General features: G+C 39.9%; 1 protein-coding gene across 2 annotated transcripts in view; it reads left to right on the top strand.

Annotated features, from left to right (window-relative positions):
- Window positions 1-14,970, top strand: part of slc6a5 (solute carrier family 6 member 5) — a 37,866-nt gene extending 22,896 nt beyond the window's left edge. For both annotated transcript variants that reach the window (XM_074666646.1, XM_074666645.1), the window contains 3 exons: window positions 1,642-1,742; window positions 5,981-6,148; window positions 8,732-14,970. In XM_074666646.1, the coding sequence (XP_074522747.1) occupies window positions 1,642-1,742; window positions 5,981-6,148; window positions 8,732-8,887 (425 nt within the window). In that variant the 3' untranslated portion in view covers window positions 8,888-14,970. The remainder of the gene's footprint in view (window positions 1-1,641; window positions 1,743-5,980; window positions 6,149-8,731) is intronic.
- The last annotated feature ends 737 nt before the right edge of the window (window positions 14,971-15,707 follow it).

A 15,707-nucleotide genomic window follows, 5' to 3' on the forward strand; every position in this document is an offset into this window, starting at 1 on the left:
AGCCCTGCGATTGGCTGGTGACCAGTCCGGAGTAATGACAGCTGGTATAGGCTCCAGCCACCCGCGACCCTGAACAGGATAAGTGGTTTAGAATATGGATGGATAGATGGTCAAGTGAATGTGGCTCATATTAAGTCTAAAAAGACATTTTTACTGAGAGGAAGAGAGAAAAACACTTGATAAGATTTCTGTTTTTTGCTGTGCAGTTACAAACATGATAAGCCAATGCAAAAACAACATTGGTACAACACAAAGAACACCACAGATATACAAATAATACAGATAATCTTCATATTGAGCGTGAAGCAGAGATACGGTGAGTCTGTGTGCAAATGTGAGTCTGAGAAACTTCATTTAGTTGGTCTGCAGAAAATGTGCTGTATGCATGCACTGCATAAAAAAGGAAATTTTTTTCAAGTTTTTCAGCAGAAAATGTCTTTTTAGACTTAATATGAACCACATTCACCAGACCAGTCCAGAAAAATCTTTTATTTCAAGTTACATAAAGAGAAAAATGAGGTCAGAATTGCTTGGAACAAGTAAAAAAAAATCTGCCAATGTACCAAAAGAAAAGTTATTTTTACTTGCTACAAGCAATCCAGATCTTGTTTTTGTCTCTAAATAACTTATAAAAAAGACATTTTTTCTGGACTGATAAGTTGAATGTTGCTCATATCAAGTATAATTAGACATTTTTTACTTAAATTAAGACGAAAACACTCAGTTTTTTTTGCAGTGTGTCATCTGCATATCTTACCTGTTTATTCGCAGCTATCACCTCTGAGAACATCTGGCTAGGACTAAAAAAGGAGAAAATTGACATTTTTTTTATTTTTTCCATGGCTTTATCTAATTTGTTTTGATACATTTTTCCATGAAAATTAATAAATAAATAAATAGATAAATTAGAAGTAAAATTTGAAACACATTTTAAAATTGTACTTGGAAGCCAGTGGACCCAGTTTTACTTATTTATTATTTTGAGTGTCCTTTTGAATTCCACACCCCAAGGTTTTCCCAGACTCTCTGAAGTTTAACCTTGAAAATATGGCTGTTTGGGGGACTGGGCTGCTTCTTTCAATGAGTTTCCTTTCCTGGCAAAGAAAAACACTGAACTTTCGTCTTTTGTGGAGAGAAAATGATAAAAACTGATGTGTTTGAAATAAAACAGTAAAAAGTACCACTCTCCACGGTGCGCTCAATGCAATCCCAGCCCTGTCCACTAGGTGTCTCTGTTGTAATGCAGTGGCAGTGCCACGTGCAGCCCAGGGCTCAGGTGTGTGTCAGGAGGCTGTTACCGAGCAGCAAAGCAAGCAGCTCTCCTCCAGTTTGTCAGAGCATCAGTACAGGTGACATATTGAAATGATTGTGTGGCTCTGCCTCTTCATGTCACTCACTGTTATCCGTCAATAAAAGTGGAGGAATGAAGCCATCTGCTCCTTCGCTTTTTCCCAGGGACGACAGAAACTGATGCTATCTCTCTGTCTCACACACACACACACTCTCATGAGGATGTCTCCAGTTTCCTCTCTTTTTTTTTTTTAAGGTGGCGTATTAAACCCGGGTCACTCTCCGTGTTCCTCTGTCTGCCCTTTTTCCATTTTCCCTTCTTTTATTTTTATTTCCCTTCCTGTTCTGCAGGTCTGCAGAGATTTTGCGAGGACATTGAAATGATGATTGGTTTTCAGCCCAACCGATTCTGGAGGATCTGCTGGGCCTTTGTGACTCCAACCATTCTGACGGTATGTTTGATTTTGCTCTGCTTCACACACACACACACACACTACACACACACTTTCACAGACACAGACATCGACATGTGCGGCTTAAGCTGTTTCCATTTTTACTGCTGTCTTCCAAAGTCATTGATTTGCAATTGGAAAGAAACCAGAGGGAAATAGCTCTTGTAACACCAAAATCGAAAATATAGCGTTGTTTTTTCTTGTCCCTAAGTTAAGTTGTGTTTGTTTTTCCAAAATAGCAGCAGCAGAATCATTTCTGTGATGCACTTACTGCTGCTGCGAAGACACAAACGCATTGAATTCCAGATATTTCTCATTCCTGTGCAGAAGAATATGAAGCTTTCAGCCCACGGTGTCAGAAAATGGCCGGTTTTAATATCAGAAATTGTAACAGAAGCTCCAGAAACAGAGGTGACGATGACAAATGAAGCAGCATCAGGGCCGGCGGGTGATCCTGCTGCTCCCCGGGGACGCCAGCTTCCTCCTGAGAGCTCATTTAGCCAAACCTCAAGCTAATCTATTCCTGTCTGTTTTTTTCTGTTTGTTTGCCTTTCCTCCTCATCTTATTGTAATCTTTTTAGCCACATTTCCATAGAGAGGAGTCAGACTTCTCCTCAGCTCCTTTTTCTGTATTCACCGCACATAAAGTCAAAATGAGGCTCTCATTTTCCCACCATCTATCAGCTCTATTATGTAGAGCTGTGGACTTCATTTTGGCTCTGTGTTTTGGGTCCGGTTCAGGTAATTAGAAAGAAATCGTCTGCACCAAAAAAACATGTACACAGAGAAGCACGTCAGGATACATCTGTGTGAAACAACAACTTCAGCTCCTTAGATTTGAAGGGGACATATCATGCTGATCCCTGATTTAATACTTACATATAATATAACAAATTTGAAAACAAGACCTTACACCCCCTGAATTTTCAAAAAATGAGACATCGTATTTTTTCTGATATCCTAGAATGAGATTTGATGCCTCTGAAAATAGGTCATTGCCATTTGGCCGCGAGATTTCGACCGTCGTGACGACACGAGGATCCTTTCTTTTTATTGGGGTAATCTGATAAAGCAGCTCCTCCTCTGTGATGTCAGTTAGTCAAACAACCGCCACCGAGGGATACACCCATCAAGAGCTGACTGACTAAGTGCTAGATGCAGGGACTCTGCTCTGCTGAGCAGCTCGGCTTTACATGGTGAATTAGCAGTTAAAACACCGTAGTTTTAGCAGACGTCGTAATACTTGTGAGACTGTGATATTTGCATGCTTGTTCTGACATGCACTGTGAACCTGGACCACAATAATGCTGCAGTAATAACATAGTGACGAACTGACAGTAGAGGCGATCTTTAGACGACACTTTCAGCATGATGGATAAAACAGACAGAGAAAAGTGAAGGAGCAGGATGGAGCCCTGTTATAGAAATAGTTTATTGGTGAAGTCTGCCTATATTTCCACGTATAAACTCTACATGTTACAGTACCGGTTTGACTCACCACACTGAAGCGTCCTGAGATGATCTGTGTCGAGGTGGATTTTCTTCCTCCTGAGCTGCAGAACCGTCCGGGTCTGACTCGGGGTCCAATACAAAAGGACGTATCCTACACTCTGCCATTTTATTAGTGCTATCAATGCCTTACAGTGAAGTTTTGGCAAACAGCAAACTCGCTCGGTCTGCACCATTCAATGTGGCAATTTTGTAAATACTGCTATGCTGCAAAAACCGCCCCCTGGCTCTACCCCCTCCGCCCCTCTGATAGAACTGACCAATCAGAGCACAAAGGGCTGTGACGTTGCGAGGTTACTGGAGGTCATTCTTGAAATGGAGCTTTTCAACGAGATCTTCAGAATGGCCTAAAATGAGGATATTGAGAACGCTATTGTGGGGAAATGAAGGAACTAAATGACTTGTACTGAGGGCAGAAATGCTTTACAGGCATCCTAGTCTGGCAAAGTGAAAAGGAGAAACAAGCATGATATGTCCCCTTTAAAATAATATAACCTCTGATAAAGTGGATTTGAAGGGGCAGAGAGGCTTCTGATTGAGGCATGAAGTTCTCATAAAATGATGTTATAGGTTAGCATCATGGTAGCTTTGGAGGAGCTGTGAGAAAGAGGAGAAAGAAAAGACTTGTGCACGTCATGGGACAGGTGCGAAGGAGAAGAAACAGAAGAACAAAGTTTGCAAAAAGAAAAAAGTGAATAAACATTTGGATGGTAAACCTTTGTCAGGCTTACAGTCAAGCAGAACATCTCAGAAACGGTCAACATCGCAGCGCCATTTGTGGGGAGACAGACGAAAAAGAAAAACATCAGATGGTGACTAAATTAAAAAACAAGCACAACATGAATCATTTGCAAATTTTACAAAGAAAGAAAGTTTAAAAAGGGATATTGAAACACACAGGTAACACCTGAATCCCGACTTTCTGGTCTTTCTGATCACTCAAGGCACTCATCTGCCTCGACAGTCCACGCACACTGATGGCACAAAAGACCATTCACTGGAAAAAACTAAAACCTTATCAAGTGTTTTTGTCTTATTTTCTGTTGAAAATGTCTTTTGAAAATGTCTTTGAGCCACATTCACCTGACCAGTCCAGAAAAATGTCTTATTTCAAGTTATTTAAAGACAAAAATTAGTTCCGAATTGCTTGTAACAGGTTAAAAAAACAAACAAAATCTGCCAATGGCACAAGAAAAAATTGCCGGAAAATTTGCTTGGAACTACAATAATGTCTTAATACAAGTAACTTTTCACTTATATCATTGGCAGATTATCTTTTACATGTTACATGAAATTCAGACCTCATTTTTGTCTTAAAATTACTTACTTACTGGACTGATCAGTTAAATGTGGCTCATATCAAGTGTAATAAGACAATTTTTACTTAATATAGGACAAAACACTTGATAAGATTTCAGTTTTTTGAAGAGAGAAGAGCAGGAAGAGTGGGAAGAGTGGGAATCATATAATAATGTGAAACCTGTGGACTGGATATCTTCAAAACTCATGAGTTATGAGAAAGATCAACCCTACTTCTGTGTAAGAATGGAAAAATGGGCGACTCAGACCAAATCTGTGTGTTTTAACCAAACCATATATATAAAAAATGGATGTTATTATGCTTGGCTTTAAGTAAGGTTGCCACAAAAACTTCTCCCCCTGGTGGCTGGCTGCAGTATAGGTCAGAAAATCCATCTCTCCAGTCATTCCAGATGGGCTGTGGTCAAACTTTGAAAAATTAGTTCACCTGGTAGAAATGTTTTTCACGTCTGATTGTTGTGGTGATTTGAAGATGTCATTTGGCTGCCTTGAATTCAGGTCCTCTTTTTTTCTGAAAAGTTTTGTTTTCATTTGTTATAAGAGGTTAAAGATGAAGTTTTACGACACGTTTAACGATGACTGACAGCTGCCGTCCTTGTGTATTTTTGTCAGGGATTGTAAAATATGTCGGAAGGGAGATCCAAGGAGTGATTACACTCTCAAAAGAAAAATAAATTATAAGTATTTTTGTCTCCTGGCTCCACTCAGATTCTCCCAGAATCCCTCACAGTCTCTACTGCGCAGACTCTGGCTGCACAACTGCTACCAATGGCGGCGCCTGTGACGGGGAATTTTGGCTTCCAAATTGCACAATGATAAATGGTGGAGCCACGCTGTCCTCTCTATATACAGTTGGGCATTCCAATATGGGTATTAATGGGGCTTCTTCGGCTTTCAGAGCCAGCCTCTAATGGACACTTGAAGAACAGCAACTATTTTTTTCTTTTGGCCCTTCAGTTATTTAATTTCTAAACACAATGCATCGTTTCCTTATTAACACAGATTAGTGCTTTTCTTAAAACCCTCTGCCATCAGCTTATGAAGCAAAATCATTTTCCTCTCTCTACTTTTTATTTTCCTTTACACAAGACTTAAAGGACATTTAAATCTACAGAAAACCACCAAAAAAGGAAGTAATGATTTTATGTCATTTCTAAAATAAATAATCTCAGTTTTATGATTTATTACCTTTTTTCAAACTTAAAGTAAAACATGCACAGATTTGTCACCTCAGCCGTGCAGGTTGTTCACACATTTGCATTCCTGCGTCTCACTGCTCATCGTTAAACAATGTTTACTCTGAACCACAGCGTCCCCTCACAGCAGGGGAGACTCTTTAAAAATATCTGTGAACAAAAATGTGTGATGGATGTTTCTGTGAGACGTGACTCATTCTGACATCTGTGCAGGGCATCCTGGGTCTGAGTCTGTATCAGTGGAAGGTGATGACCTATGAGGACTACACCTACCCCACCTGGTCCATGGTCCTGGGCTGGCTCATGGTCATCTGCTCCGTCATTTGGATCCCGATCATGTTCTTCATTAAGATGCATCTTGCTCCTGGAACCATCTCTGAGGTAAGAACGGAGACGACGCTGTGAGGAGACAATGCCACGCGTGTTGTGTTTTTGCACAAACACACACACGTGAATACACACACAGGACTCCACACACTGACGGAGAAATCAATAGTCTCATCCTTTGCTCATTAGCAGGGGAGGCAGGCTGCTGGCTGCTGCCAGAGTATTAATTTGGACATTTTTCTGGGAGTCCGGCGGGTCCCTTTTAAATACTCTGATTAATGGATGATGATGATCGTGGCTTCCTCTTCCCAACGTCTCCGCTCCCTCAGCAGCTCCGACAGCCGCTTCAATCACAGAGCTTCCTCCAAATTCACTCTCTATTTTTATATCTGTGCCTGTCTGAAATAAATGAATAATCATCATAAATTTATCTCAGATTGAGGATGATGCTGCGTGCCGCGCAACATCCACAAACACTTCACGTTTCATGATGTAACACAAGCAAGAGGAGGATCTTTGATTCATTTTCAACTAAACTGATTTGAGCTTATTTGATAGTGATGATAGTTAAGTTTCAATTTTGTTTCTTTATCAAATTTAAGCTGCAAGCCACATTTTTCCCCAAGTAAAAGTCTCACAGATTCCAGAGCAGGCATCATCTCAGGGAGCAGTCGACATCATCCATCATGAGGCACCAAGTAATGAGACTCAATGACCCGAGTTAACAACCAAGCAAAAAATAAAAGCACCAGAAGTAGAACTGAGAGACTCCTTCAGCAGTAAATGAAATAAAAGTATGCACGTCAGTAAGACCAGGCAGCCATGCATTAAACAGACCTTCGAGGAAAGTAGTGAAATTGCTCAACTTGACATAAGTTAACAGTGGAGTGCATCGGAAGAGGAGCAACATGTGTTTCCAGGACTGACCTTTTTAATGGGAGCATCAAGAGTTTTCAGTATGAGTGGAGTCTTATGATGGAAATCCATGCATTTTAATGTTGTGATTTTAAGGTTTGAAAAATAATTTAAAGTTGAACCTCAGCACTTGTAAATCCCTGAAATTGTAATCACATAAATTTCCCAATTAAAAGCAATCTGACTCAACAGATCAATCAGTGCATGACATGCTGGTCTCTTGCAGTGGTGTATAAAGTACATGAAAACTAAACTTAGTAAAAGTAAAAATATCTCACTTGAAATCTACTCCTGTAAAAGTGAAAGTCACCCACTAAAAAATCACTTGAGTAAAAGTCTTAAAGTTGGCAAAATTGAAAGTACAAAGAAACAAAACAGACAGAAATTGTTGTTTCTCTCATAAGCTTTAAAAGTAATTCCCCTTCCCTCAACTTCCTTTATCTTGAGCTCCTCCTCTCCTTCCTTCTCCTCTTGCTCCCCCTTTTTTTAAGGTTTGACAGTTAGGTTTTAAACGCCAGTATTTTGTAGCTTTTAAGGAAAGGAGGCACTTTATCCTGTATCCTGTTCTTTTGAAGCTGAACTAGCAGCACTTAAAGGTTTCTAAGTGTGTTATAAATATATACTATAATTATTTTTATTCATATTGTTTTTATTGTTATTATTTGTATTATTTTTCATTATTGTTTTTATCATTATTATTACTTTATTATGATTATAATAATAATTATTATTATCATTTTTGTATTGTTTTATTATTATTATAATTACTATTTTTATTTCCTTATTATTTTGTATTTTTTATTTATTCATTTATTTATTTAATTTTTTATTTTTTATTATTACTATTATTATTATTATTATTATTATTATTATTATTATTATTATTATTATTATTATTATTATTATTATTATTATGCTGTAGACACTGAGGAATATTCTTGGGCTGTTCGCGGTCTTGCTGAGATGAATCTCAGCTTGATATGCGAGCGCCACTTATTGGCCCAAGAACACAGAGTCCTAATAGTCGATATATGATGAGACAATTGTATTCACATTTTATTTTGTAGCAACTAAAGACGGTGACAATGTAAAAAGTAGCGGAGCAAAAGTTACATATTTTTCTTTTTTAATGTAGCAAAGTAAAAGAAAAAGTTGCAACAAATACAGAAACTCAAGTAAAGTACAAATCCTCCCAAAACCTACTTAGGTGCTGTAACAAAGTACTTTTACTTTGTTCCTTTACACCATTGGTCTCTTGTAATATGTGACGTGACAATTCCCCCATGAGGACAGAGCGTAGACCAACATGTCAGGAGCTGGAAAACGGTAAAAGTAAACCTTGAATAAAACTTGGAGCAAACGCATCGTAGTCTGAAAGAGACATCACTTTTCTCTTTTTATTTTCTAAGCTTTTGTTTTGATGTTTTCACAGTTTAACAGAACAAAATCTGAGACAGGATTAGTGATATAAAACAATAGAGAGTACCAAACATATTGCATACATAAATATTGCTGCATATGATGCAAATGTACATCAGATATACATGATACAATGCAATGATACAGAATACCGATCAAAAAGGAGACGGTACTCTTTACTCAGAAGAGAGCATTAAAAATGCCTAAAAGTCACACTTCCTGTACCTGATTGCCCCGTCATGTTTGACCTCACGTCCAGTGTTCGCTGTTTTGACCGTCTGTGTGTTGCCTCTCCTCCCACAGCGTCTGAAGCTGGTCTGCGCCCCACAGCCTGACTGGGGTCCCTTCCTCATGAAGCACCGTGGAGAACGCTACAAGAACATGATCGATCCTCTGGGAACCAACTCCCTGGGCCTCAAACTGCCCCCTAAGGACTTCCAGCTCGGGTCCTACCAGTAGCAGTCACCTCGGTGGCGCCACATCCACCAACTCCGACCCCCTCCTCCTGAGGGGGGGGTCACCATGAGGGAGGAGACCACCACCACCTTATTCTCTCCCCTCTCCTCTCGCTCTGTCACCCCTCCACCTCTTTGCTTCCTGTCTTCCTTCCTGTTCATGTGGATGAGGAAACAGGCTCCCCCTCCTCCTCTTCCTCCTCTTCTTCCCTCCTCTCCTCTCCTCTCCTCTCTCTCAGGGAGGAGTGGTTTTTGCAGGTGGAGCGTACTCCTCCGCTGCCGCTTCGTACTCGGTTAATGGGCTATCATCGCCTTCCACACATGACCACTGATTACTCCCGAACCCTTCCCAGGGATCTTTATTCCAAGAGAAAAATTGTGTCATAAAATGACACAGCTCAGACTGCACTTGCAATATTAGACTCACCGTAGCCGCTCCCTGTGGAGTCGTGTGTGAGTGTATGTGTGTTAATGTGTGTGTGTGTGTGTGTGTGTCATATTGGTGTGTAGAGGTAATGAATCATCTTGGTGGAAGCAGACACAGGAAAACAAAAAGAAAATTGAGCGACAGAGAAACAGCGGTTCATCGAGCTCGACGGGGATCTGTGTTTTGTTCCATCTCTGTACAAATTTCCATCTGCAACACAAATAATATCAACTGCCTCTGGAAAAAAAAAGAGAAAAATCAACACAGTATGCATTGGTATCACATTTTGTTCCTATCCAGCAGTATATATATGTATATGTATTATTCACAGCAGATATTGCTCAGTCGCTCTTGCTTTGTCAAAAATAGATTACAAGATCAGCGATTTGTGCCTCGACGTCCCGGTGGAGTCGCGTCCTCATCTCCGCTCCGAGTAGATCCACTCCGGCCGGGATGACTCTGCAGTACGATAGAAGCTTGGCCCTATTTTCTCTCTGGGGGACCATCCGTGACTCTCTTTGTCTATTTATTAAGTCTTGTCCTCCCTGTATTGTGTTAGCATAGATTGTAAAGTAGCGTACTTCCTAACGTAGGGTAGAGTAGCTTCGCCTTCCTTCTGCGGGGATGAAACGGCCATTTAATCTTTCCAAATCTACCCCGATAGTCACCTTGCGTATATATCCCAGACGGTGCATTTATCGCTGTATGTGTTGTGAACTTGTCAAGCTTTACAGTATACATCACATCAGTAAAGTAAAGGTATAAAATATATAAATACATATATATAAATATAGATAAACATCTATTTATAGCTTCCAGCAGAGGAGAGCTAGCTAGACCCAGATGGAGAGAGTGTGTATGTGTGTTTTCATGTCTCTCTGACGTTTGCTAGCCGTGTAATATCTTGTATAAAGTGTACACTTCTTTAAAACAACATATATATCTTGTAGTGGTAGGTGTGTGTGTTGTCGCGTCCTCACATTGTTAGGAGCAGCTGCTACGTGTGAGTAGATGAAGATTAGAGTAGAAAAACGGCCTCCTCCTTTTCCAGGAAGTGTACTTTGTCTCTTGTTGTTTGTGGTAGAGCTCCGGAGACCTCTTTTCACCATCTTCAGACTTTTGCCTCTCGCTTCTCTGTGTGTGTCCTCATGAAAAACAGGGTCTCAGGTATACTCGATTCCATCACACTACTCCGGTAGTTGTAGGAATAATAATATTCAGTGCATAGGAAACAGAGAATAGAGCCATCCTAATGTTAGACTAACGTGAGGAGGAGTCTGTAAGTGTAAGTTCGAGGATCAGAATCAGCAGCAGCAGCTCTTCGCTTCTTACTCGCTGTTGCTTAGACCCGCCTTTGTGACAATTATACGGGAGCAACTTAAAGGGCACGTTGCAGGTTAACTTTTTTGTAAATTAAACACTTAACACAGTCAGAAAGAATAAGTCAATCATTGATTTTATATGTCATTCAACAAAAAAGGCACAGTTACAAAAGGGACTCAAATTCCTTTACTCCACTTTGAGCCAATGTGAATAACAGGTTGTCACAAGTGAGATCAGGCATTTCAGGTGGTGTTATTGTGTTTCTTCCAAAGTATTATTTGATTTAACCATCCATTAAGATGATTCAGGTGCATTTGGATGGATGGATGTAGAAATACTAGCTTAACAGGACATCCAGTCCACTAGCTTCTGTTAGCTTTTGTGCTCGGATTTTATGCAGCTGACAAGTTGGGACTTTATTTCTGCATCGGTCACAAAATAATGCAGATATCATTGGTGCCTATTTCTTGACAGGAAGATTGATGTGATGGAGTCTACTTTATAAGGTCTATAGATGGAGTTTAGGATGGGATACCCGAGCCAGGTCCAGGTGATACTGACGCGGCTGCTGGAAACAAGGATTGTCAGAAATTCAACCCGAGATTCAACCTGACAGAAACGTGAGCTGAGCACCGAAGCTGAGTCTTGGACATCTGATTCTAGATCAGTGGATAGACCTCTCTGTCTTTCTCTCTATGGGCTTTGTCATGACGGCTCAAAGCTTCATGATCAGCTCTTACACATACCCCGACCCCCTTAAAGTCGAGTTAATTTTATTTTCCATACAGCACCAGATCACAGCAGAAGTGATTAAAAGTTACTTCTCTCATAAACCAGGCCTATACCCTGTCTTTTTTTATTTAACATACTAAACAGCCTTGTGTTGTACATCTAATTTACATGACGGGACGTCATTTGTACATAATCAAGTTCACATTTCTCCCTGTGCTGTTTTGCGCATGGCGACACAGACACAAAACGTGTGCGCATTTACAGACACACACACACAAACTCATTCCATATAGTGGACAGAGAGCTGGAAAAACCCCCATAGGAAACATCTCTAAGCACCGTCTCTGTGAAGATCCAACACTTGCTCTCGACTCCTGAATGTTTCCTTCATGTGCGACTATGTAGCGTTTTGGTTTCTAATGAGCCATGTGACAAAACCCTGTCCACTGATTGGCTTCTGAGGCAAGCATTGAGCAAATGAGGACTTTCAAGCACCTCTCTTTTGCCATCTATGCACGATATGTTTATTTTTCTTAAAACATTAATACTCAATAATATAAAATTGCTCACTGTTAAAGCAACATTTTGGATAATATCATATGTGATACATATCTCCCGTACTACATATTTTTGAAGTCAGTGTATCTGATTTCAAACTTTAAATATGCTGATGTGAACACAGTATTAGGCTACATATCACTAGCTAACAGCGCTAACTCTGTTCTTGGTCTCCATCTTTCCTAAAAGGCTCATAGTTATAACCCTGAGGACCATCATATGGATAGGAATTGAGATTTTCTTCCTCTTCATTGACAGGACTGACAGTCTGATCCATGTTTATTTATTTTTATTTCTTTTATTCGTGCCATAGAACATTTTAAGTACAATCATACAATGTTCAAAACATAAGTACATAACAAGTGTACTTCTTTCTTATCCCCTTGGATACAACAAAACACTTATATCTTTTTCTTTTTTTTTGTGGCAAATCAAAAACTATATACATCCCGAGAGAAAGAAATTTGGCCAAATAAACCTTGGATAATACCAACAAAATATAATTTTATGACACGAGAAATTAAAATGACTTCCAAAAGTAAAAGTAAAAAAAAAAGAAAAAAGAAGTTCCTACGATGCATTTAGTCAATGGAGTCAGGTCTCAGAGGTTCGAAGTGTTTCAACCAAGTTACAGCCCATTTTTGGATGAGAGCCTTTTTACCTGCTGTCAGCAAAGTAGCTATTAAGTATTTGTCAGCACCTTTTACTTCACTACTACACTACAATTTAAAGACATAGTTTTGAAATCATAGGATGTTATGGTGTTAAAAATGCTCTGTGTTATAGTTTTGTGCATTTCTTTCCACTAATTCTGAATCTTTTGGCGTTCCCAGAAAATGTGGAAGTGGTTTGCAACAAGGCACCCACATTTCCTCCAGCACTCTGCACCACCGCTATCATACTGAGCCTTCAAATGATCAATGTTTGTTAATGTTTTTATTAATGTTAGACAGAGGCAGAAGCAGCACGGCTCACTGTTGTGATGTCACGTTTAAATGCCAGTTTTTAACTAAAACATCTCTGGCCCTAAGGTTTATTCATTTAGGATTTTTCCTGTCAATTTCTTCACACTTGTCTTTAACCTGCAACATGCCCTTTAACTGTTTGACCAAATGTGTGCCAATCAAACACCCTCTCTTTAAAAGAGTCAAAGGACAAACTGCAGCGAGCAAAGATTAATTAAACCCGAGTTTGATCGCCTTCTAATGAAGTTGCCTTGCCACTGTCTTTCAGGTCAGCTTGCTTACACAGGCCCTGCAGTGAAGTTACTCTAATCATGAATGTATTTACATCTCAATCTGAGCATCACTCCGGTGCGTCGAGAGGTGTCACAAAGTGGGGCGTCCTCCCTGGCTCTGCAGCCTCTGTAAACGTGACGTGACGGGCAGCCAACCTTTACTTCGTGGACTGCCGGCTAATTACCTACAAAGTAACACCGTGTCTCCACTCAGAAGCAATTAGTCGGCTCCACGCTTTGACCGCTCGGAAATGCATTTTCATGTTGATACAAAGTCCTGATTGGCTTTTAACACGGCGGGCGTTTACTCGCTGAGCGGCTGGAGTGTTCTAAAAAAAAAAAAAACGGAGGCTGTGGATGCAATAACAGGTCAGCTCAGAGGTTCTTCCTGAATATTTCTCTAAGCCATGTCTTTTAAATCTCGACTCTAACGTCGCACAGGTCTGATTTAAGAGCTTGTGCTGTTTCAGTAAAAGCATAATCAATTAATGAGCACAATGCCCTGCTGTTAAATAGCTTACCTGCTCCTCTGTGTTGCTTTTGTTGGCTCTATTTGTTCAAACGTGGTGATAACGTATGCTCGTGTGTGTGTGCGTGTGTGTCTGTATAAGTTTCCTGAACTCCTCGATGGAGTTTGCATGGCCACTCTCGGAGGTTTGTAGAGTTTTCAGCCTCTTCTTTTCTTACAGATGATGTTAGACGGCACAAACAAACTAAAGCATAAAAACGCATTAAAAAAAGTCAAAGTCGGAACTTGGAATCCTGTTGGACAAACTTGAAGGATAAAAGCCTTTTTCACCCTGAGATAGATTTTAATGATTTTTCGCAGGGCGTCAGATAAAAAGCCGTAACTCTCCTGTTTTGTGTCCCTGTGTTTCCATTTTGTCTAACTGGGCTCCCCTGCTTCAGGGTTCAGTTGAAACCACGCTGCTTCTTAAAATATATGACACTGAAGAGCTTGCATGTGCAGTTTGTGTTGCTGTAACTCAATGTCCACGTAAAAAAGTACTCCTCGTCTTTTCTCTCTCAGTAGTAAGAAAAAAAAAAAAAGTCTGTGCATGTTTACTTTAGGGAGCTTTTCGTTGGACGTGTTAGGAATCAGAGGGTTGCTGTCGTCTTTCCGTCGCAGAGGAAGGATGAAAAAAAAAAAAAGAAAAAAAGAAAAACAAAACAGAAGGATAATCTGTGAATTCGCTTTGCCTGCAAGTCAACTTTCGGGGCAGTAGAGGTAACCAAAGAAAGAAACTCGGATTGTAGTAAAAACAGAAGAATAAAAGAATGTGTCATCGCGTTTAGGAGGTTGTGATACTGCCATCCATACCCCACGTAGTGTTCCTTGATGTTCGCCAATACGTTACACAACATCTTCAGGTAACCATTGGCCTTATAGATGTCCTCTAATGGTAGAATATTGTATGTCTTTCCAAAATAACACCACACAATAGCTTATCGTCTGTCTCATATGGTACCAGTATTCCTATCGTTCTGTCTGTCGTGTCTTTTTGGCACTTTATTGTCCGACCTATGGGTGCATAGGTTAAATTTCTAATTACTTGAGTAATGTCATATATTTCTGTGTGTTCTATGTGAGGTACTGCTGCCTATGGATATAGATATGTGCCTCCAACCTCCCATGACATCCACTGATTTCAAAGTAGAGAGTAGATATATAAAAAATATGTTTTAGAGTTGGTGTGAGATATAAAAAAAGGAAATATATATCATATATGTGAAATGCATTTATTTATTTTCACTGTCATCAATCTTTGAGGCCCTACCTCAGATTTTGTATTTATGTATAGAAATGCAATTGGATTATAGTATCTTTGCCAATAACAATATATCGCTATTATATCATGAAATGTATAATCTATGAATCAATAAATAAATGTTATTGTTTTCTTTGTTGCGACTGTCTTCTTTCACAGACAGACCCCCCGCTGAGCGAGCAGAGCTATAAACAATAACAAAACAAAGAGGAGGTGAAGACGTCGCCTCCCCTCTGTGACCTGTCAGTCAAATCTCATATCTCAGAAACAGCTGAAGACATCACGGCTGCGTGGAAACATCACGTTCTGTTTGTTGTTTGCGGAGAAATCACGATCAAAGAGGAGGAAGTGAAGGTAAAAAGAGAGGATTTAAACTGCTCCTGCAGGCGTGTTGTTTCTTGTTGCACACCGTGTGCTGCTGAGTGAAGCGCCGACTGTGGCGCGCGGGCTCCGTGCATATTTCATGTTAAACTGATCTGCAATTTAGATTCATTTGCATGCAGTTCACTGATTTGTGAGGTATATCACACGCAGCAGTGAAAAGTCCCTAAATAGAGTCTGTGCTTCAATGCCACATTCAAGGAAGGCATGAAAGTGATAAAACCTGCCAATAAGTGCAACGTTTTCCACCATAGATCACATTATACTATCTATCCAAATGATTGACAATCAGAGCAAAGAAAAAATTTACCGTAGGATTTTTTGTTAAAGTGCTGTAACAGTGCTCCGCTGTCACATCTTAATGCTTGATGTCCTTCGCAGTGATCCTGCAGGTGTG

Source organism: Halichoeres trimaculatus, unplaced genomic scaffold, assembly GCF_033239565.1.
Source record: "Halichoeres trimaculatus isolate MK-OKI-2021-1 unplaced genomic scaffold, fHalTri1.1 fHalTri1_scaffold_3, whole genome shotgun sequence".
NCBI lineage: Eukaryota > Metazoa > Chordata > Actinopteri > Labriformes > Labridae > Halichoeres > Halichoeres trimaculatus.